Source organism: Mus pahari, chromosome 1 (genome assembly GCF_900095145.1).
Source record: "Mus pahari chromosome 1, PAHARI_EIJ_v1.1, whole genome shotgun sequence".
NCBI lineage: Eukaryota > Metazoa > Chordata > Mammalia > Rodentia > Muridae > Mus > Mus pahari.
The window spans coordinates 144,307,737-144,332,786 of record NC_034590.1 but is presented as its reverse complement, the minus strand read 5'-3'; the positions used below and the strand labels follow the sequence as shown (position 1 = coordinate 144,332,786).

The window sequence follows — 25,050 nt, the reverse complement described above, 5'->3', positions numbered from 1 at the left end:
AGAAAGAAAGAAAGAAAGAAAGAAAGAAAGAAAGAAAGAAAGAAAGAAAGAAAGAAAGAAAGAAAGAAAGAAAGAAAGAAAGAAAGAAAGAAAAAGAAAAAAAGAGAAAGAGAGAGTATGTAGCTAAATGACAAACATATTCAATACAACTTGTTAACAGAGGCAGTAAGGGGTAGCGGTATCCTTGTGCTATAGCCATTCCTTGGAGACATTGGGGAAGCATAAAATGGCTTAGAAAATATTACAAATATTTAAAAGACATAATTCATATGACATTTAAAAGGGGACCCTAACCAGGAATGGTGTCCCACACCTGTAATCCTATCACTAAAGGGAATGAAGCAGGGGACTGCTGGTCCAAACCAGCCCAGGGTTTATATAGTTCCAGGGCAGCCAGAAACCAACCAACCAATCAATCTCTACCTTTACATACATACATACATACATACATACATACATACATACATACAGCTGAGATGTCTCAATCAGTAAGCACGAATGACCCAAAACCCATGCATATGTTTTTTTCTTCGTTCTTTAAATATTTTGTGAGTGTTTTGCCTACATATTTGTATGTATGCCATACGTATACCTGGTGCCCACAGAAACCAGAAGGCATGCTATGAAACTGGAGTTACAGATGTTTGTAAGCCATTGTGTGCATACTGGGAATTAACCTGGGTCCTTCACAAGAACAACAGTGCTCTAAACCACTGAGCTATCACTTCAGGCAACTTATCCCAGCCTATATAAATTTTTTAAAGGTACCACGTAACCACATATGTGCCTATAACTTCAGTATGTGGGAAGGAGAGACAGGCAGATTCTTGGGAGTCACAGGCTAGCTAGCTAGCCTAGCCTACTTGGCGAATTCCAGATCAATGAGAGACCCTGTCTGAACAAGATAGATGGCACCAGAGGATGAACATCCAAGGAACATACAGACACACACAGAGACATACATACCATATGTTTAACAATTCATTCATTAATGAGTTAATATTTTTCTATTCACAATTTAACTAACTAAAAAATAAGTCAATATAAGGCAAATAATAAACATTAAATCTAACAATTTAAAATAAACAGCAGTTTTGGCATGGCAGTATCCTCTTGTAATCTCGGTACTTTGGAACAACCGAAATCATAAGTTTAAGGCCAGCTTGACCTATGTGAGGTCCAGTCTCAACAAACAGTACTGCAGGAAATAGGTATTTTATGTTAATAAGAAAAAGGTATTACAATGCTCTTTAGTTTACTGATGACCTCTAAACCTCTATTGTGATAAGGACTCTAGACACAGACACCCTTTCCGCTGAGGAAGAAGACAGCATAGAAGCTAAGAAGTATAGAAGGAATATGGTACCTAGCAAATACAGGAATATGAACTGACCCCACCCTCTTCCCCTCTCTCTGCTCCATATGTGTGTATCAAAATGGATAAGTGGCAATATACAACTTTAATCCCAGAATTCAGGAGACAGAAAGAAGTTGGTGGATCTCTGTGCATTCCAAGCCAACAGGGCTACAAAGAGAGACCCCATCTCAAAAAAAAAAAAAAAAAAAAAAACCGAACAAACAAAAATGGATATAAACCATGTGAAATCATGATTGGCAATTTAAGATTTTGGCTAGAGTGAAAAATCACATACTAAATAGTCAAAGCTTATATTTGAATTCAGACAAAATATAAACTTCAATTTGCTTCTTTAAAAAAATTAACATAACATGAACCTCTTTAATAGAATTTACATGAGGATAAACCAGCAAATTCAGTTTTACAAATGAAGTTAAAATAAACAAAAAAATATACAAACACGAAGTAACAATTATAAAAGCAACAGTTGTATAAATGTGGGTGAAATTTTATTTCTCTATATTTTTCTTTTTGTTTTTTGAGACAGGTTTCCTTGGTGTGTAGCTCTGGCTGTCCTGGAACTTGCTCTGTAGACCAGGCTAGCCTCAAAGTCACAGACTCACAGAGGCCACTCTGCCTCTGTTTCCTGAGGGCTGGCAATAAAGGCATACAATGCCATTGCATGGAATATTTTTCTTTTTAAAAAAGTAGTAAGGCCACACTAATTTGAAGAATTGTTACAAAGTATTAACACTAAGGAATATCCTTACTGTTTAAATTTAAAGTTCATATTAAAGCACCTTTTTAATGCAGCCACAGCAAAGTTGTCACTGACAGTCACAGAGATCAAGTACAGCCCAGCTAAGCAAGTCAGGGAATCAGTAAGCAGGAGATGGATGAGGACGGTTCTTTCTAATGACGAATTTCTGAACCATATTAACTATTTTCTAGTCAAAAGATTAAAGAAAGTTTAATCTGTATAAAGCATATGGTAGCACATGCCTGCGGTCCAAGCTCTTGGGAAGAGGGGACACTCTGGGCCAAAGTTAACCCCTGGGCCACTTAATGAGACCCCACCATAAAATCTTTAAATAATGATTTAAAAGAAACTTAATGCAAGTTGATACCAGAGGGTTATCAAGTTAGTAGCTGATAATGTTCAGATGGCATTTCTCTTGTTCTCTAGTTTTTGGTACACATTTCACACTTGTGTACAGCAATAAACAGTTTCTCAAGCGATGGGAAGGACGACAATTATCACAAGCATTTATAAGCTCATCCTTTTGAAAAAAGCTGGGTTGATATGTAAGTAAATAATACTCAGATCAACAGCAGTTGTGTGAATAGAGCTCACAGAGCTCACAGGCAGTGGTGATACAGAGGGAAGCCTGCACCATGCTAAGGCCTAGGCAGCAAGGCGAGGCCAGAGCACCGCCACTGGGACTTAACTGCCTAGCTAAACACAACATGTGCTACATTATTCATCTTTGAGTCAGTTACAAAAACTCAGATTTAACCCTAAACACTATTCCAAAAACACCAGCTCTCTTTCTTGTAGTCAAGTGTTCAGTTTGCTAATCCAAATAGTTCACCATTTCCTCAGTTCACTCCTTTATATTTTTGTTTTATTTTCTACTGGTGAATAATCAATGTATCTTTCTTCAATTGGCTCAGAAAGTATTGAAGAAAATGACTTCTTGAATTAACCTTCAAACTGTAGCTCCACTCAACTGTCATCAAGATAGGTAATAGGGTTCTACTTTCAAAGCTTGTGGGGATCTGCAGTTGGTCTAACGAGTTATTAACCTAAGTACGTGGACACTGGGAAGCACTGAGGGCCAGCTTTACTGCTCTCTTCAGTGGGTGCGGATTTTACTTCGCGCCTCCTCAGGGTATACCTTTTTATTTTCCTTTCCTAGCTTTTGCTTAACAAATTTGACTCCTTTTGGCACAGAAGTTCATAACAGCTCAGTGTCCATATGAAATGTCTCCTGTGTTAGTATAAAATGACATCTTTGTTCAGTTTTATGGTTTTTATTATAATGCTATTCAGATACTAAAAGCCTGTTGCCTGCTTTGGAATTTTACATTTTCCTAGTATATTCTTCATTAATTCTTCTTTTATAAGCCTTGGCTACTTGATGCTAATTACTTTTTCTCTTTTTGGTTTTCAAGAGTTTCTTTGTGTTTTGGAACTCACACTTCCCAGGTGCTCGGGATTTAAGGTGTGTTCCCCCATGCCTGGCTGGCTCTTTGAAAAACACTTATATGGAGGACATACATCTTTGAGATCTATAATACTGCCATAAGACTACTATATGGGATTAGCACGGACCAACACAGTGTGTGTGTGTGTGTATATATATATGTATATATATATATATATATATATATATATATATATATATATATATATATATATATATATATATATATATATATATATATAAATAAAATGTTCATCTTCTATGCATTCAGAGTCTAGATGATCTTCTATAAGGTAAATTCACAACTTAAGAGTCCTTAAAGAAGTAATTTCCTATTTGAGCAAACTAATGAACTGGAAAATATTTTCCATGTCTAAACTCATAAATAAATGTTTCAACTAAAAAGTATTTGCTTGAAGGGGGAAACCTACATACTGAATGACCACAATAAATAATAAGGCAGTAAGTAATTCAATAAACAAAAGAACATGGTTATTAATACTATGACAACAAACAGTAGTTATTATAGCTACTTTCTAATATTCAAAACACATTTCTATTATTCCCATAACCTTACAAGGTATATATTATCACATAGCTTATGTTTTAAGACAGGGTCTCATTATGTACCCCAGGCTGGCCTCAAAGTGTGCTCTATTGCTTCAGGCTCCAACAGTGGAGATTATAGGCCTCTGTGACACCACAGCCAACCATTACAATCTCAATCTCCCCCCAGGGGAGAGCTGGCCTCAAATGCGCTGCAGTATCTGATGGTGGCTTTGACTCCTGATCCTCCTGACTACCTGCCAAGTGCTGGGTCCCACACACACTGAGGCCAGCCCTGCTGCCTCTACTTTAATAAGAAAGGAGTAGACTACATACATGCTTATCTTGCTCAAATGCAGTACTGGACCTAAATGAATCTGACTCAGGTGACCTGAAAACAGGAATGCTATGAGATTTAAATGAAGCAATAACGTCTCTTAATTCAGTTTTTCCCCTCTATGAAGAACCTCTGAAGTTTGGAATACATAACGCTTCGAGTTCTATGATAACTTACAGAATCTATAATGATAGTTTTGTGGTTTGGGGGTGTTGGGCCTATTCTTCAATTCAGATACATGAGTTTGTAAGGATTCCACTCACTAGCAAAAGTATTTGGTTCAAAAAAGAGGTAGATGTGAGCTGGAGAAATGGCTCAGTGGTTAAGAGCTCAATTCCCAGCAACCACATGGTGTCTTATAACCATCTGTAATGGGATCTGATGCCTTTTTCTGGTGTGTTTGAAGACAGTAACAGTGTACTCTTATACATAAAATAAACAAATCTTACAAAAAATAAAAAGGTACACCCTTTAAACCAGGGAAATGAGAACCTATTCTAGGATCCTCTAGTCAAATGGGTGCTCTTTTACTATTGCAGTTAGTCAAGAGTGTAAGCCTAAAGCTCGGAACCACACTTTGGTATTACTTGCAAAGATCCTATCTGAATAAACACAGCCAAGAAAGAAAAAGGGAAGAGTGTAAAGGAGAGATTCCTGACATTTATTGAGCATTTAGATCCAGACCTAACCTTTTAGGTTATATTAAACAATAAATGTCTCCCCTGTGTCTTCTCTGTCTCCTTCTTGGGTTTCTCTGACCTAAAACTGAAAAACTCACACATTCAAAACAGCAATCTCTCTCTCTCTCTCTCTCTCTCTCTCTCTCTCTCTCTCTGTGTGTGTGTGTGTGTGTGTGTTAGTTTCTATTTTAGGAATCAAAAAGAAAAGGAAAAAATTAAGTAGAGTTTAGTACAGCAGGGAGAATACAAGGTTCAAAATTAGGGAGCCAGGTTTTGAGTAGGACAAAGAAAGACTATGACTTGGGAAAGTGTGTTCTTTGCAAATGGGTTTTGTATTAAGTAACTGCTTAAATCTTTCAAAGCATAAAATTGCACAGCTTTATGAATCTATGGACTGCTAGATAGTAGATAATAGCCCAAACAGTATGCATCAGAAGAGAACACATGATAATTGATATTACATAAAAATTATACTGAGTTTTTGCTTTGTTTAACAACAGCAACCATAACTTGTTTGGTTTAAAAATAAGGACTAAGCAAGATAATTTTATGAGGGGATTTAATAAATAAAATGGGGGGGGGGAGAGATAACCTTGATAGTAGGTTATAAAAGTTCCTTCCTCACAGAAAATAATGAAATCTCTTGAAATTAAGCTTGGCATTATTATTCTAGTAAAGTTAACAAACTGAGGTAGTGAGCTAATCACACACACACATTCTTTCTCACACACACTCACATACTCAAAACTCACACACATGCCTTTCTAATAACCAATTTGAAAGCAAAGAAAAAGAAAACTGAAATATTTTCATTCAATCTTTTCCCTTAAAAGTTTAACAAAAGAAAATAAGCATTAAGGTTACCTTCCTTGCCACTGCTGGAAGGCGGAGGAACGGGGACTAAGGTGCTTAGTGACAGCGTCTTCCTCTCAAGTTTGGAAAATTATTCCACGATCTGCACTCACTACCATTCTGAAAAGGTCTTTCTTACACTTTCCTCATAGTTTACATACCGCAAACTATGTATTACAGCACTGAAACCCAAGTTCATTTGCAAATAGCAAAGAATAAGTGGTAATTTACAGCAGGAAGGGCTAGGGCAGGGGGGAGGGAGTGTACAGTCAGTCGGATTTACCTTCAATGACTTTGGATTTGGATAATTTGCTACCTTTTCACAAAGGAAAATATCAATTATACAAGTAAATAATTCCCAGTAAAGTGGTTTTGACTGAATAAAGGTATAGGTCTTTGTTCCCTTGAGCAGTTACTTCACCCTTGGGATAGTTTTTCTTTATAGGAAGTAGCAACTATTGAACTTCATTGCAATATTCAAAACCTGAAGTACTGTTCCAGCATTAAGAACACAATACTACATTTAATGGTCAGCTCGCAAATCCAACCTGCACCACATCAAGACCTGATTATAGTACTTTGAGAAAGTACTATAAGTAAAAGCAAAAAAACCACTTGAGGCAAGGTCTACAATTTTTTTACAACAGGCCAATTGCCTCTTCCTTTAACATAAAAGAAAGAAGATGAAGATTCTGTACCAGAACACAAATTTCTTCAGCTTCTTATGGCCCCTCCAGGTAAAATTACAAATATAAACAAAATAATACAGACAATTCTAGTATTATTAACTACAAAGCAGATTTAAGTATTAATCTCCAGAAGTTCACATTTACAATCACAAAGTATAAATCCAGAAACACCAAACACAACAAGTAGCACAAGTGTGACCACAGGGATCCCTAGCTAGTATACAAGTAGGATTCCACTGTATACACTGCCACACTGAGTAAGCAATTCTGTAAGATTCTTCTAGGAAGAACTTCTCAGTGTATTAAAGCAGCTTTACTATACTCAGCAGTATAGTAAAAAAGGCAAGCTAAAATATATCCATCATTCCACTACCACTCTATCAGGCCAAGGAGTGCTGCCTTTTAAGGTTTGTTTTATTATTTTTCTTTGTAACTAGCGCATTTCACTATGACATTTCCACATAGAGGTAGTGTTGTACTTCCTTCTGAGTCACCTCCCTCCCTAAATAGTTCCTCTTCTGAATTTCTGTGTGGAACAGGTTCCACTCTTCCTTTCACCATCGTCCCTTCAGATCCCCCTCCCCCAGAGGGCGTGCACACCGCCAAGCTAGGTCCCTTCCATGAGAGAAAACAAGTTTTTCTGATCAGATTTGTTTTACTTAAAAGAATGACTTCCAGTTCCATTCTCTTCCTATAAATGCCATGATTTTATTTTTCTTTACATTTAAAAGCTTTGAGAAAATTAAATTGCAAAAGTATTAAGGAAGCCGGGCGTGGTGGTGCACACCTTTAATCCCAGCACTCGGGAGGCAGAGGCAGGCGGATTTCTGAGTTCGAGGCCAGCATGGTCTACAAAGTGAGTTCCAGGACAGCCAGGACTTATACAGAGAAACCCTGTCTCTAAAAACAAAAAACCAAACCAAAACAAAACAAAACAAAAAAAATTAAGGAAATGCACAGCATTATAGTTACAAAACTAGCAATCTCTCCCTGGAGATTTTAAGCTTAGACCGGAGGTTAAACACTCCAAGATTTTAACCTGGAGGGTTATTAAACTCTACAATTTGTAAAGAAAAACATAAAACTGAGAAGCCTTTCAAAACCATCAGCAATAAATATGGAACCTTTCAGGAAAGCCTATAAAGAGGTAATATCCTCAACAGTTTCAAAGTTCCTTTTGCAGTTCAGAATCTGTAAGCTTGATAATATACAAAGAAATTTAACAACACACCAAGGAACTTGTTTGTACTCTAACTGCTGTCATGAACTGACTGACACTGTCACGAATTCTGATCACTACAGTTCACTTTTTCTGGGCCTTGATATCATCTGTAAAGAAGCATTCCTGGGGTAGGGATATCTTAAAGCTTTTCTATGTATGTAGGTTTCTAATACTATTGTAGCTTAAAATGCAAAAGCAACCATTAGTAAAACACAGCTTGGTCAACAGTATCTGTTCATAAATTCTTTCTTGTCTTTAAATAATCTAAAGAATAAAGGTAGGATACACATAAGGATTCTCCTTTAGGTCTGTGTATAAACTTATCCAAAACACTTGTCTAGGTATATTAATTATGCATCAGCTAAGCACAGTAGATCCTACTGATGTGGCTGTAAGATGCTAAATTACTTAAGGAGCCTTAGTATAATGCAATGGCTAAATATCAAATGCACAGCTACAGCTCTAATAATGTTCACAGCTCTGCATCTTCTATGTCCATTAGTCTATCATTTTCGTGTGCAAGAAATGGTCAAGAGATAGGGAGTGTCTGCTGCCAAGAAAAGTTCTATGGAGGATACACGTTACCAAATGACACTAGAGGCTTCACATTTCACTCACAAATACCCCCTACTTTGTAACATCTCCCAAGGCTTCTTGTCACTTCCACAAACACCCTCCCCTCCCTTCTAGAGGGGAACAGAACTGATGCCACCAAGCTGTAATGACTAGTGTGTCTTTAAACTGGCAGATTACCATAAGACCTCAGTTTCTGACATGGGCCTCCTGCGTCTAACCTGGATTCCTGCATTTACTCTGGCCTGGAAACAGAGAAACTTACAGGAAAGTTCAAGTGCCCGAGTCTTGCTCTTACCCTTGACCATGAGACAGACCACCCCAGCATCTTATCACTCTCTATATACACACACTGGCAATTCTGAAGAAGTGAAGGAAAAAGAAGGGTGGGCGACAGCAGAGCTTAGAGAAGCCTAGACCATTCCAAAACCATTATTTGTCTCAAGGAAAAACCCTTGTCTGAACTAGCAAACAAACAGAAACAAAGCAAAACAAAAAAGCCATGTAGTTTAACATGATCAGTCAAACAAGGGCTGAGGGATATAGCTTACTGGTAGAATGTGTGTTCATGTACAAGGCCCTAGGCTCCATCCTTACCATCACAAAAGGGGAATGAGAGAAAGAGAGAAAAATGAAAACATCAAAACAACCACAAACAAACAAACAAACAAACAAACAGAAAAAAAAGTCAAGTAGCTGAGGTTCCTGGCAGGAAATGGCTGAGAGAGTCGCTGGACTTCAAATATTCTCATCCATTTCTCCAAAGCAAACATTGCTCTCTCAAAATACAAGGCAGGCCATAGAAGTATCAGAAGTACCACTTACTAGTAATTGAGCTCTTAGTGTAATCAGTTCAAAATTTCCATCAAAATTATGCATGGCAATAAAAACAAATGAATAAATAATCAGCAAATAATTTAAGGTCTTTTAAAGAAAGGGTCCTTTTTGATTTTTTTTTTTTTTTAAGATGGTGACATTCTCTTGACTCTGTCTCTCAGGGCTCACCTAAATGGGTGGGTGGATAGATAGATTTCAGACAAATGGACAGATGGATGGACAGGTAAACAAATAAAACTGTAAAATCCCCTTGAAGACAAAGAAACTGCCTGGTACTGTAAACCTAGCCAACTACCTAGGGCTAGGGAAGTCAGGCTTCTTGAAAGAGAACCTCCAACCACTAATTTACTAAATCAGCACAGTCCACAACTATACTCTAAATTTATCTTTATACCAATAGATAAGCATAGTGTTTAGCCCTCATCAAGGAAATTTCTCTTTGCAGCACAAGGAAAGCATTGCAGAAAACCACAACAGTTCAAAACACAGAGGTGTAGAACCCAGTTCCAACTGAGCCATCTACAACACAATACCTGCACCTACAGCTCAGTGATCATTGTAGAAGAGAGGTTAGAGAGACTGTAAGAGGTAGATCTGGGAGTTTGCTGTGCAATTGTCTACTGGCAATGTCAGAAGCTACACTCATCAAGTTCATCAACATGACTACCAAACATGAGCTGAGCAAGGAGGACAACAGACATGCCAGAATGCAAGAAAGCTGACCAAGCCTCAACCCTAGATAAAGATCTACTGGTAACTAAGAAATGTTGAGAGCATACCAATTGGGTATCCAAATGGTAAGCACTAATAACATATCCACAGGTTGTACTACACATACATACATGCATCCATACATACATACATACTCACTTATGATATTATAGTCTCCAAGAATTGTATTGAAAAATCTTAATGTAAAAAAGTTAAATAAAAATGGCTAATAACACCCCTTGCCCGCAAGAACCCACCACACTCTATAGTAGCTTTCCCTTCAGTTCCTCTGGTTTCCCTGCACTAGCAAATAGTAAAAGTGGATGAGCTCTCTGCCCTGGCCCTCACTGCTGCACTGGGTAGCAAAATCACATTAATCCTAAGAGACTCTTTTCTACAGTTATTAAAAAGTTCCTCTGCTGATGAACATAAAATTTAAATCATAGCCTGTGTAAGATTTGTCACGAAAAACCTACTGCTGTGAAAGACCCAAATTCATGAGAGCCAAGACGTTCAAGCAAGAGATTCTCACGAGGCTTTGTCAACAGACAGAAGGAACTATGAAGCTCTTCACTGCACACAGGTCCACTGATATCTAGAAGCCAGGCAATGCTGTGCTGTCAAGCACTTTAATGCTTCAACCTGAAAACTAAAATGGTCCATAATCTTTTCCTACCCCACAGATAATGATCTTGAAGGCAAAGAAACTAATACATAACTGTATCTAGTCTTAGAGATTTTATCTGACACTGCCTACTTTAATTGGTCAAAAACATACATGTTCCATATTTCTTTCATATGTGAGATTAGAGTTTTCATAATTTATTTTCACCAAAACTAGAAGAAAGTAACACTGGAGAGCAAGGATGATATAAGAGTCAAACAATGGCAAGCTTTCAACTTGTTTTTAAAAGTTGTATAAAAACAGCTCTATCATAAATTTCACTATTGAACAGAACCAACCCATTTAGATACCTGCTGTTCTCAGGTAAGGGGTACTCATTTTTTAAACGGGAGAAATGAGACATCATTTGTTAGAGGTTCCTTTATATTTTGTTTTTAAGTCTGAGGATAAATGGAAGCTACCAACAACAATTTATGGTTATGTATATAACACACACATGTCGAATAACAGAACATCTGCACATTTCATCGGGAGTCAGAGTTGAGGAGTCTCTAGCTTAAATCTGATTTTCCAGCTCATGATTTTTTTTTTACTGCATTAAAGATGTAATTTTGTGAACTCCCACCAATGAACAGTCTTGATATCCTTATACAAAACTCAAAAGAGTTACAATGACAGGGTTTTTAAAAAGCAGGTGAAAGCGTACGGGGCCCAGTATGCTGCAGCCACAGACCTTGGTGTAATGGGCATGGCCCAAAGTTGAGTCAGTTAAAATCAAGGCTCAAAAAGAGGAGAGGGGGGAAAAATGGAGTAGAGGAGGAAAGAAAGAAGGGAAGGAGGCAGAAGGGAAGCAGGAGTGGGGCACAAGTCCAAATTTAATACTAGAATCAAGTTTCAAATGCCTTACTCCCCAGAGCAGCCATGTCCAACCCTTGGCATTGCAAACTGATGTTGTCACTTACAATGTCTACAGAAAGCCTGCAAGCCAACTCACGGGTTAAGTGAGTTTATGACCTGATGTGGTGGCACTTTCATTGCCACCCTGAGCTTTCAATTCATCTGCAGTACTACAGGTGCTGTGCTTGCAGAAAGAAAAACATGCAAAGAATCTTGGTGCTGCATACTTTTCAGTTTCCACTATCTAACAAAATGGGTCCTCTGAAAAAAGCAGAACAAAAATTTGCTTGTTTTCAATTGTACCATAGACAAAACATGCCACTCATTTTCAACAGTCTTTAGTTTTCTGAATAACCAATGAATCTTTGATTAGTTAACTATACTAGTGAACATCCCTATCAGAAAATGTTTTATTTACCATCAAATTAAATACCTTGCTTTACTAGGTAATGGCATTCAAGTTGTCATCAAAATCCATACTGTGTGCCTAGCACCTACTCCAGGTAGGTCTTGGATGTTCTCAGTACAGCTAAGGAAGAGGGTGGGGACACCAGGGATGAGGGATACACTAAGTGGATACAACCACAATGTAACAGTTCTCAAAGCATCACACTGTAAATAGATTCAGACTTTATTTGTTGGTTATACCTCAATAAAGCAAGAGAGAGAAAACCTATTTCTCAATAAATTCTTGGTCCACAAAGAGGAAGTAGGGAAAAAGTAAACAGCTTACCTTTTTGTCTCTGGTCCTTACTTCCCCATAAAAATCTAGGGCCTCTTGTGCCTTTAAAAATTTGCCCCGATGCAATAAATATGCACAAATCATTACACCAGTCCGTCCCTTTCCAGCTTTACAGTGAATTGCTGCAACATGATTGTCATCTTCACTTAGCCATTGGTCAAGATCTTCACAGAAGGGTTTGATAAGCTCTAGCTGTGGTGGGTTATGGTCTTCAAAAGGATACTGTGCAACTGTTACAAAAAGATAATCCCAGTGTAAGAAATGTTTAAATTTTTAATTAAAAAACATAGGTTAACTTTAAAAATGTTATATATAAACTTACTGGTGCTTAAAAGAAGCTAACTTTCAGGAAATTTTAATTTATTACTTATTAAACCTATATTTTAAAGTCTTTTACTAATTCTTAAATGTATTCATTAAACATGGAAACAAGCATTGTGCTCCTCACTCTAGGAAGGAGGAATCTGTGCATGAAGGGAACACGTCATAGCCTATCAGTACAACTGAATCCAAATGCATGTCACCCAGGCCTCTTGTCAAGTAGTAACTTCTATCAGGACCAATAGCAGATATTAATACAGCATTGCCAGACATGCTCTGAAGAAAGTATAATTACTAATAGAGTCAACTATGGAAAAGACTGACTTTTCCTATCTCATAATAAAATTACCCAGTGACTTGTTTTTAAAATGGTCTCACAATCATTATATTTGCATATACATGAGATTAATCACTCACAGAAAAACATACAACTGAAGTAAAGTTTATACCAAATTAAGTTTCAGATTTTTTTCCACATGAATTAAGAATCTAAGACGTCTTTGTTCTCTATAGTCAGAGTTAAGTTTTTGAAGGCAAGATGCTATTATCTAGAAGCAAAACTTCAGTTCTATCACTGCTGGTTTTTATCTTACCAGTATCTGTTTTGATTCCATCCTACTGAGACCCTTAAATCCTGGCATGAACTCTAGGGATATAACTCAGTTCACAGAGTGCTTGCTTAATAGATGCTAAGCTCTGGGCTCATCCCTGCTTTGAGTAAGCACACAACTGAGGATGTGGTGCAAGTCTGTAATCCTAATACTTGGGGAGTAAAAGCAGGAGGATCAGGGGATCACAAGTTTAAAGTCACCCTTAGCTAAACAATGAGTTCAGGGTCACTCTGGGACACTGAGACCCTGAGACCCTTGTCTTAAAATTAATACAAAACAAACAAACAAACAAACAAACAAACAAAATCCTGGTGATACTACTGCTCTGATTATCTGCCATATTATCTAATATATAAAAACTATGACATATCCTGAAGCAAGCCATCGTAAAATGGTACAAGAACAATCCATCCATTCACTCCTTTCCGTGACAGGAAAGCTCTGTGGTAAACAATGGCATACTACAATCATGAAGAGGCTGCAGGCCAGCTTTCACTTAATCTCTGTCTAACTGTGCTCCCAACCTCATTTCCCCAGTGGCACACAAGAACATTCAAGAGTCTGTTAAAATGTACATTTAAAGCTAAGTGACCTTCAACCATGGCATGCTTCCTAATGAGCATTAGCCTAGGTCTGTCTATCCCCATAAAAGAAACACTCTCCAGAAACTGTTCTTACTTACTCCTTAGTGCTTCATGGTTCTGAGCAGATAGACAGACAGACACTACATCTTTTCCTAACTTTATGTCATTCTTCTATGTAGAAAAGTTAAAATGGTTCTGCTCTCTTCTTGTGATTTTTTCCAACAGCACCAACTGTCCCACGCTGTCAATAAGCCCCTCCAATCCTAGTTTAGTCTTGGGACCTCTTCAACTATTCTGTGATTTAGTTTTCCTGACAATAGACGGGTCCTAGAGAACAACTCTAAAATTAAATACACTTTTTTAAATTGGCAAAGGCCATTCTTAAGATTTTTATCTCAATAATCTTGATAATTATTACCAGGCAGTAAAAAACAGTCTATTGGTCTTTAGTTACACAGTATGCTGTAATTATGTTTATACATACCTCTGCAGTTAAATTTGGCGGTGTCATAATGTCTCTCAGCACATCTACAAGAAAGTTTAAATGTGACATAAAGTTACCTTTCACATTGGAGAGTATCAATATTAGCAATATTATCTACCATGCCAGGCACTGCGCTGTGTTTTTACAGTCACTATTTCCATTAACTTCAAGAATTCTGAAGTAGGTACTATTATCATTCTTATAATTAAGGAGACCAAAGCTTTAATAAAAAAGTTAAACGCATGCATGTAGTTTGTGTGTATATATTTGTTCACACAATTTGTGACATCAACATGCAACACTGTAAATTCAATTGCACTGACCCTGTAATTTCTTGGATAAAGACTGTACATGGCTTTATAATATATTTTTTATTTCACAAATACCTATGAATAGCTACTCTTACTATTATCTTTACCTGACAGATGATCACATATAATCTTAAACCATTATTTAAAACATACATGTTAAAAAAGAGAAAAAGAACAAAGGAAATGTAAAAGACATCTAAATGGTACTAATTTACTCATTAACACAATGCTTACATCATTTCCAATGATCTCAAGAGTACAAATATTAATATCAGATCACAATAAAATAACTAAAACCCACTGATAGTAAAATACTGACACATTAAGACAAACACGTAGCTTTTCAATAAAAACACTAATCATTGATACTATGCAGGGTATCCTACATATTAGTGGGGTCAGAGCACCCTGATGACTCCAACCACTAACGAAACCAGACACGTAAGCATTATTCAAATAAGCTAGGAGTGTTACCACAGGCTGTAATCCTAGCACTTCAGAAGAGTTACTGGGGAAGATTATATCTTTAAGATTAGCTTTTGCTCTCTAGTGAGTCCTAGGCCAGCCTGGGATATAAGACCCTATCTCAAAAAAACAAACAAACAAAAAAGAAATAACTGAAAAATAAAAGTTAGTGTTTTAAAACATAGTTCCATTACTCCTTAGCCCAAATCTCAAACCCCAAAGTTATAAATAGGTAATCTCAACTCAAACAGGACCCAATCTGAGGTTGTTTAACCAACATACCTGCTGAGTAGCAACTAATCCACCACAGTGGATACTTGAGTAACACAAAGGATATGGATTTTTTGTTTTGTTTAGTTTTTTAGTTTTTTGAAAAATGAAATTTTCTACGTACCAAAAATAAAACTGATTCAAGACTTCCAAATAAATAGCTGTGGGCCTGCACTGGACATCTGGAATCTGTACAACTCCTCAGCTGTACTTCAAAACCCAATTCACACAAAGATTGAACAAATGATACATAAACTACAGCCCAATGGATCAGATCTGAGGTAAATTAACTTTTGTATTCACACATACACACACACACACATATACACACACACATCTTTTTCTTTTAGTGTATTATCTGATGTACTGTTTTTACTAAGAGAAAATTTATTAGATGACGTATGTATCCTTGCTAAATACTCTGCTAAATGTCTGCTTACCTAAAAATGAGATAGGAAGAAGAAAACTGACACATACACAAAAGATCACATATTCTATATTCTCTTTCCTCCCTTTCTCTTTGGTTTTCTTTGAGTCAGGATCTCATATACCCAAGACTGGCTTTTGGATTCCCTCCTCCCTCCACCTCCAAGTGTTAGAACTCCATGCAGGGAAGAGCCAGGTTGTGCTCTTCTGAGAGGTGCAGTGTGGTGAAGAGCCCACAGTGGAATACAGTCAAGAATTAAGGATACACTCAGGAAATAAGAGGAAGCTAAGCACATACCCTAAGAAGCCAGTTGTTAGTTTCCTACAAGTCAGATTTTTCAGTTTGCCACACTTTCTGGTTGCCTGGTTTGGGGTCTAGGGTCAGGGATCACAATTGCCTGCGGAGATGAAGTGGGGAAGGGAAGGGGAGGGTAGATGGGGAGAGGGGAGAAGGGAAAGGAGAGAGGGAAGGGTCCCACCCCAGAGAAAGATGGAACAAACACTCTGAAAAGTTTGGTTTAATAAGCACTGCTTAAGATCACCATTACAAACTGCTTGTCATGTATCATCAGTTAAGGTGGTGATATGAAAGGAACACAGTAACAACTGAAGTCTACCAGATATGGGCACCTTACAACTGACATCACAATCATGTAACAGTGTATATCCCCACTGTATATGTGAGGAATATATATATATATATATATATATATATATATATATATATATATATATATATGTGTGTGTGTGTGTGTGTGTGTGTGTGTGTGTGTGAATGAGGAATATGTATATATGATATGAGGAGTATGTATACATGGGGAATATGTATATATGAGGAAGATGTATATATGGAAAAGCTAACATTTAGAAAGGCCCTTAAAAGCTTTCCTAATCACAACACGCAGTCACCATGAGACAGGAACTCAAGCTTAGTATCCTTGCTCAACTAAATCCAACAACTTCTATTACTGTTTGATTCAACACAACAGAAATATTCAAGTCTTAAATGAAAAAGCAGTGACAAATTTTACAGCACAAACATGAGCAGTATTTGTCACTGAAGACCTAACAATTGACTTTGAAAAGGGAAAAAAAAAGCATGCAGCTCTTTATAGGCAAGCATAGGGGCTTCAGGGGGACATGCTGGGGCTGCCCATGTAACAATGCTCAAGAGAAAGGGTCATAGGGTAAAGAAGGAAACTTCCACCTTAGTTAAAATCTCTGGTATATATCCAAAATTCACATGGGAGTTTGAATTTAATTTTAATTTTCTTATGGCATATTAGCAGTAAGTCACTTCACATACTAAAATGGAAGATAGCAAATAGCAATTTGGATTTAAATTTTTCTTTATAATTAAAACTCAAAATGATATTTCTGTCCTTATCTTAAATTGGCTTATATGAAAAGAGAAATGAAAAAAAAACAAGGAAAGAGAGGTTTCCCAAGGTGGCAAGAGAACGTAAGGGGAGGAGTAAAAGCAGAAAGACAAACTTGCAGACAACTGGGCCTGGCCATAGAACTACAGGGCAGGAAGCTCTCTTCTTTACTCTACAGTGTTTTACAAAGGAAATCTTAACAGAAAAATAACACAGTTAAATGTTTGCCAAGTACAGCAAATCTTGTATTCTCTGAACATGGAACAACAAAAAAATTTTAAAAACACTCATACAAAACTGATTAACTAATGTTGCCCTTTCTCAAAATAACTGATTATTTTACTATAAATAGATAAGCTAGATTATCAGAAAGCTTAGGCTGATAGTTCTTCATTCATGTGCACCACTGCTGCTATAAAAGGTCTCACAAACTACTAACTATACAAATGCCCAGTGAAAAATACTTTAGGATCTTCAAACGTCTACATTTTCCAAGAAAAAAAAAAAATACATGCTACCTGTAATTCCTATCCTGAGACAAGAAGAACTAAAACAAAAACACCTGTTATGGCTAGTCTCACTAGCCTGAAATCAGATACATAGTAGGCAGGGGAGAGGGATACTCAAAACACTCAATTTTGTATATGCTTAAAAACTTTTGAAGTAAATAAAAGGAAGAGCTAACAAGCAAACAAAAGGGATTCTGGTGCAAACAGTGGGTAGTCTGTTATGATGCACCTACCTGTCTTTGGCCACCTCATTTAACTTCCTAGGCCAAATGCCCTGTCTATAAGATAAGAAGGCACTGCTAAAAGGACCCTTCAGGTCCTTTGCCATTCTGAAAGCCTCAGTTCCAAATGATAAGGGATTAAGTTCATATGCACTAAAGGCTGCTCTCAACTAATAAAGAGATAGTTCATTAAATTGGGAATCAAATGCTTAGAAACTCAAGTCAAGTTCCTAGGTCCACCCAATGCCACCTCTAACTATACTAAAATACCACAAAGGAGATAGCATAAACCTAATCCCTAAATTCTAGGAGCAGAAAGTCACTATACGCAGGAATGAAAAGAATTTCCTCCCTGTGCTTTGGATATGTTAAACAGGCATAAAATTTCAACTCAGGCAGAAATGTGTCTTCTAATGTCTTTCTACTTCCCTACTGGGACCTCTCTAAATCCCCAATCCTGACAGTGTGAGTCTGAAATGATTCATTTAATCAATTCCAGCTTTCAACAGTTCTTGTCCTTTTTCAGTCACCTTCTGAATGCAGCTGTTCAAAAACAGTCTTATGGTTCTCCTATCCACTTTTTATTAGCACAACCCCACCTAAGCCAGCACACACCACCACCTGCCCAAAATGAGTTATCTGCCATATTTCAAATACCATTATACTATCAATCTTCTGACTTGCCTTGGCCCATCCTCCCAGGTCTAATAGATAACTCCTATTGATTTTCATTAGTAGAAAAGCCATGGAAATATTTCAAGATCTTTAAATTTATGTTTGCAAAGAAATAATCTTAAAATTAAAAGAAATAAAACAGAAACTCCTGTTGGTCTTACAAGTAAGTAACAAGCAAGGGTAGAGGAAAGAAGGTGTCAGAAGTTAAAACGGCCCACACATCTGCTCTTTCATAGAGGCCCCCTTGGGGCCAGTTACTGGGTCTCCTGTTCTCTCCCAGAGGACCGGGACTAGTCATATGAGCACTCTATCTGCATGTTTCACCATGGCTGCACCTTTCTGAATCTGAAGTCAGCAAAAGCGAAGAGAAACAATATTGGTAACTATTGTACATGAATACCTTGAAATCTATCAAAACAGAAATATCATTAAAGACTGAAAAAATAAAAGTAACATCTAGCACTGTAACAAGACACAGAAAATCCTCCATCTCTCTAGGTAGCAATTCAGATCCACAGGAAGCAGGACAGAAAGCACCTGTGCTTATACTTGATAAAGTCTACAGAAAATGGTTAACGGCTGACTGGTATTCTACCACTGCATAACATTCTCCTGTTATATATATCATAGACATAGAAAATTAAAGGACGGGCTGGTGAGATGGCTCAGAGAGTAAGAGCACTGACTGCTCTTCCAAAGGTCCTAAGTTCAAATCCCAGCAACCACATGGTGGCTCACAACCATCCACAATGAGATCCGATGCCCTCTTCTGGTGTGTCTGAAGACAGCTACAGTGTACTTACATATAACAATAAATAAATCTTTTAAAAAAAAGATAATTAAAGGACTTAATAGAAACATGGTAATTTTTATCTTTTAAAGTTTTAAAAATGCTCAGTATTTGGGGAAAATAAAAATGGTCTTCAAAGTCAAAAGGTGTTTAATGACTTGTTTTCCTTTCTCGTTTTCTCACCACTACTCCAAAAGTCAAAAGAAAGCCAATAAGTTTTAATGGGCAATCCCTCAAATCCTACACAATGCTAACTAAACAATGCTGCATAACTTATTAGATTATACACAGAAAATATTCAAATAACTGTTTCAGTATATTGATCAACAAGCACAGAGGAAACAAACGTCTGTCCATCCACCCTGGAGCCTATCTCCATAGAAGCCATCGTTAATACTAACAGCAGCTCTGCTGTGGATTACATTTCAAATTATCACATGATTATGGGCTCAAGGATGGGCTAGGTGCCAAGTCTGTTAAAGCAGATCAAGTAACATGAGTCTGTGCCAAGGCTGCTGCACCTCATCACCACGCTTTTGAGATCCAGCAATCCTCTCTACCAGACTTCAACTGTTTTGAGGAATCCAGTTCCTCAAATATAAAAATATTTAAATATATTTTCATCTCCAACAAAGAAATAACTTTTATTTAGTTATTTTAACAACACAGAGACAAATTTTAAAAATCATACTTACAGATTGTATATCTTGTAATGGTTTTTATGCTTTGAATCCAAAAACCTTAAAATAAAAACACAAAACCACCATTAACAAAAATGAGCTAACATTTCAAATTACATTAATACTGCATAGGACTAAAACAGTTTCATTTACCCTAATCTCACATACTATTAATAACACAAATACATATCCCCTCATTCATTAATAATTATTACATTACACAGATTTATACAATCTGAAGTAGAGCCAACTTTATCAAAAACTGTTTTCATATCTATGTCTTCAGTCCAATAAATTACAATCACGTCTTGACAAAACGATCTTAGCAGTTCTCAAGTATACCCAGCTCACAGACTTCCATGAAAATCATTAGCAATAATGTGCTCTTTTAAAAAAAAAAAAAAAAAAAAAAGCTTAAAATTTAGTCTTCCTAACAGGAAAAAAGCAGCTATTTGAAAGGTGCAATAGCAATGTAACCCTGTACAAAGTTACCAAGCATTTCTCACACATATACTTTCTCCTGTCCCTGAGAAACATCGCAGAGATGGAATTTACATTTTACAGGAAAAGGAAGTAAATCTCAAAGAGATTGTGAAGCTTGTCCAAGGTGTAAAGCTAGTAAATGAAGAGTCAGACCAAGGGCCACTCCTTGCAGTCAGCTGGGAAACCACACAGTAATCACAGGTACCAAAGCACCTATTACATACCAGGTATTATTTAAGTACTTTATGTATGTAAATTTGTTTAACCTTCAGGCCTGAAACAGAAGACTCAGCAAGGTATAATGGTGAAGAATTAATAATGAGACAAAAGGAGAAAATACAGTTTCATGTAGCCAGGGCTAGCCCTGAATTCACTATGTGGTGGTAGATAAACCTGAACTCCTGACCCTCCTCTTTCCATTTTAGGAGTGCTGGGATTACAGGTCTGTATCACCAAACTGGGCTTATGCAGTGCTGGCAATTAAACCTAGAGCCTCAGCAAAGCATTCTGCCAGTTTAAATACATCTCCAGGTCCAACATGAGTTTCCAAGATGAAGAGATAATAGCTAATAAAATTGACTTTAAAAAGAGAGTTTAGGGCTGGTGAGATGGCTCAGTGGGTTAGAGCACCCGACTGCTCTTCCGAAGGTCCAGAGTTCAAATCCCAGCAACCACATGGTGACTCACAACCACCTGTAACAAAATCTGACTCCCTCTTCTGGAGTGTCTGAAGACAGCTACAATGTACTTACATATAATTAATAAATAAATAAATCTTTAAAAAAAAAAAAAGAGAGAAGAGTTTAGGGGAACCTCAAATGGATATATATATGTGTGTGTGTGTGTGTGTGTTATTTCTAAATGCCAAAGATTAACACCAGACCCTAAAGTTGGCATGAAAAGTAGACAGCATAAGAATAAAACGACAAAGGCACTACCATTAACAACACTAGCTTCTTAAAAACAATTATACAAAGTTTGATTTTCAGAAAATTTACTTCCAGCCTAGAATGCTATACAAAACAAGACTATAAATCATGGGTGAGTATATAATAAAGGCACTGTTATACAACAATTCGTTTGTTTCCCATACGCTATCTCAGTTGTAAAAGATGTTGAGAGTGAAAAATCATGAATGGTGATAATAGGTTCTGGGAACCAGGGAGCCCAACTTGTAAAGGAAGCTCAAGGACAGTAAAGGGGTATCTCAGGCTGCACACACAGGAAGGCAATTAGTTCAGAGTTATGTAGGTCAGGAAGACCCAGGAGTGAGAAACTGATGAGCACCAAATGTGCTCAATCACTGTGAGATTTACAGAGCAAGGTGTGTGTGTGTGTGTAAATTAACACCAAGAACATAGATCTCTTGGACACATAGTATGGTTTCCAGTTGTGTTTTTATGAGAGTTCTATGTGTGCAAACATGTGTCTCAGAGTCTATGTGAGTCTTGTGCTTTTCTTGTTTGGTTGTTTGTTTTGTCCTATTCCAGTTTGTTTGCTTTTATCTTATTATATTTTACTCTATTAGTTTTCAGATACCTGTTTTCTAATGAGAGACAGAAAGGGTGTAAATTTGTATGGGAGGAGAGGTGAGGGAAACTAGGAGGAGTTGGGAGAGGAGAAACCATAATCAGAGTAATGTATGAAAAAAAATATCTATTTTTTATTTTCAATTAAAGAAAGAAAACCAAGCAGTATGACACAATACATTTGTATCACAGTCAGGTTACCAAAGTGGGCACATACTTGGAATACATTATAAATTTACAAGAAAAATACAGCAAAATATTAGGAACCTGGTTCTTTTAACTGCTGAGGTTTTTCTTTTAAAAAAAATCTTGAAATGATTGCTTAGTTCTCTTTTATAAATAATTTTTAAAAGGAAACTACAACTCTGGAAATGTCAGGAAACAGGGGGAAAGTGTTCATGTAATTCTAGAGCTTACATCAGACAAGGAAGGAAATGCTGGCATAGTGAGATACGATACTGAACTGTAAAGCATTTCAAATGTTTCATCGCATAAGCAGCCTATGAATCTACAACCCAATCTAAAAGAAGACTACTGAGAGGATTTAACTGTAATCCACGAGTAACCATAAACTATTCTTTTTTAAACACAGAGGGAAATGTTACTTTTTAAAAGACAAAGCATGAAGTCAGAGAGAGAGAGAGAGAGAGAGAGAGAGAGAGAGAGAGAGAGAGAGAGAGAGAGAGAACCAAGCCCACTAAGTGATATGTGGCATGTGTTACCACCACACACCTGTAAACACAGCACACAAAATACAGCCGGGTCTATAGAACTGAGTTTGAAGTCAGCTGGGGTTAGAGTTAGACACCATCTCAAAACAGCAATCACAGTAACAAAGCTATGGACTTGGTAGGATTCTCTAGAATTCACTTTTACAATGAACAAATTATTCAAGAAAAAAAAAATTAGCTGCAGAGAGCTCACAAAGCTCAATTTTTAAAACATAGCCATCAAAATGGCAGGAGTGCTCAAAGATGAATTCAGGACAGCAAAAAAGTAGTGTATAAGAAGGAACACAAAAACAGTATCAACTAAAGGTTAGAGTGGGGTAACAGAACAAAAAGAAACTAGAATTCCATAAGCTTGACTGGTGTATAATGCTGGAAACAGGAAAAAGGCAGGGAGCCCTAAACCTTTCACTTCTCTATTCTCTGTCCTAGAGAAAAATGCCTAGTCAGTAGTAGGAGATATATTAACAATTCCTCAGAAGTTAAATCTTTTCTACTTGATAATTTAAGCAAAGCTGCTTCTTGATTATTTAAGAGCTAGTAATAGAAAATAGTAATTATATACAATAATAAAGCAGAGTTAGCAATCAGCTATCCTGAGCAAAATATAACCCATCAATTTCTGTAGTCAACGCTTATCTGAATCTAAGGGCACAAAAGGGTTTTATAAAGGCGTTATAAAGGCATAAAGAAAGGACTTATAAAGCATTATAAAGTTGTGTCTAGAAAAAAAACCAAAGCATTTTAAACAATTTAAAAGAAAACTCAGTTGAAAAGAAAGTCAACACACAAATAAACACCACGCATGCGCACAACGCCGAACAGAACTGTCCAAAGCTTTGGAAGCTAGAAAGTCCAAGAATACCCACACAAGCAAACAAAAACCACAGCTTTTTATATGTAAACAGAGCTACAAATTTCTGAAAGTATAAAAATTTCATAAGGAAATTTTGCCACCCTATGTCAACCAGTTAGGAAAAACTGAGGAGATCAGAGGCAGGCATTTCTTTTCTCTTTCCCTTGTTATTAGACACTTACTCCTACAGTTTGGGCAGCAAGGTACAAGAGAACAGTAGATTCTTCAAAGATCTCACTGGAAGACCTGAGAATTCACAGACAGCAAAATGGATCATGCACTGGTGTCTAAGCGGACTGTAGCCCCTGCACCACGTCTCCTAAACTTGTGTTTCCCACAATGGGAACTTCCTCCAAAGCATCATTCCTTTCTGGTAAAGACATGTTATGACATTTGCAACTAAAAACTCATAATTCTCTTCAAGAGTATTCCTACCATGTGTTTACCTTATCCTATCTGTGTGCCCCTTTAACAGTTGAACACTATGATTTCTTAGCTAGCATGTGAGCAACAGCAAGTCTATCAGAAGAAAGCAGCCCTTTAATGGGTACAGTACATCATTTCATCATTTGATGTACTGGGGGGGTAGGGGGGGGGGCCGTCTCAGAGAAAACTGATTCCTTAGGGACACATTCCACACGTCCCCCACTGTTCTCTCAGTCTGACACACAGAAAGACAAGTGAGGAAAGGCAAGGAAACAGCGCATTCATTCCAAAGAGAGATGGGCAGACTTGCCTACAGAGATGTATTTAGATAGTAGAGGCTAAAATATTAGACAAAAGTGAGAGGCAATGCTCCCTAACCCTGCACGATCTAAGACACCTTCCATAACTACATCTTTCTTGAAGGAAATGGCTGCCCTCACTACTCTCTTAGCCACTCCTATCCCATTGACCTCACTGAGGTTAACTGAGGTTGATGTATAAGCATAAAAGATTTCTTAGGAAATAAATCTAGATAAGCCACTAGAGTGAATTTTTTAATTTTATATAAACATGTATTTCAAATGCTAGGAAGTATTATCAAAAAACCCACAACAAAACAACAAAAACAAATTTAAAAAACCCACAGAACAGAAACAAAGAAACAAAAGTAGTTCAAGAGGACAGAAGAGGCAGCCCCAGAAGCCAGCACTGACCCACCAACTGTACTTGCAGAACCTTTCCCAGGTGCCCACTCAGGCCCAGGCAATCTAGGCAAATGCTGACAGTTTCAGTGAGTCACCTTTGACAGAAAATAAAGGTTAATTAAGCAATTTTAGGTGTGTGTGTGTGTGTGTGTGTGTGTGTGTGTCACAGGAACAACAGGTATTTCTCTATGACTTTGTAACTAGTCTGTTTTTGAGACAGGTTCTCTCACTGAACATGGAGCTAGTTATTTTAGTTAAGCTAACTGGCCAGCAAGCCCCCAGGATAGTCTTCTCTGCCTGCTTCCTGATCACAGAGGTCACAG

General features: G+C 37.2%; 1 protein-coding gene across 1 annotated transcript in view; it reads right to left on the bottom strand.

Moving 5' to 3' along the window:
- The window catches only part of Pten (phosphatase and tensin homolog), a 68,659-nt gene that overhangs the window by 15,102 nt on the left and 28,507 nt on the right, over nt 1-25,050 (bottom strand). The window contains exons 3-5 of the mRNA XM_021186709.2: nt 20,017-20,061; nt 14,276-14,319; nt 12,267-12,505 (exon numbers count right to left, since the gene is read on the bottom strand). Of these exons, the coding sequence (XP_021042368.1) occupies nt 12,267-12,505; nt 14,276-14,319; nt 20,017-20,061 (328 nt within the window). The remainder of the gene's footprint in view (nt 1-12,266; nt 12,506-14,275; nt 14,320-20,016; nt 20,062-25,050) is intronic.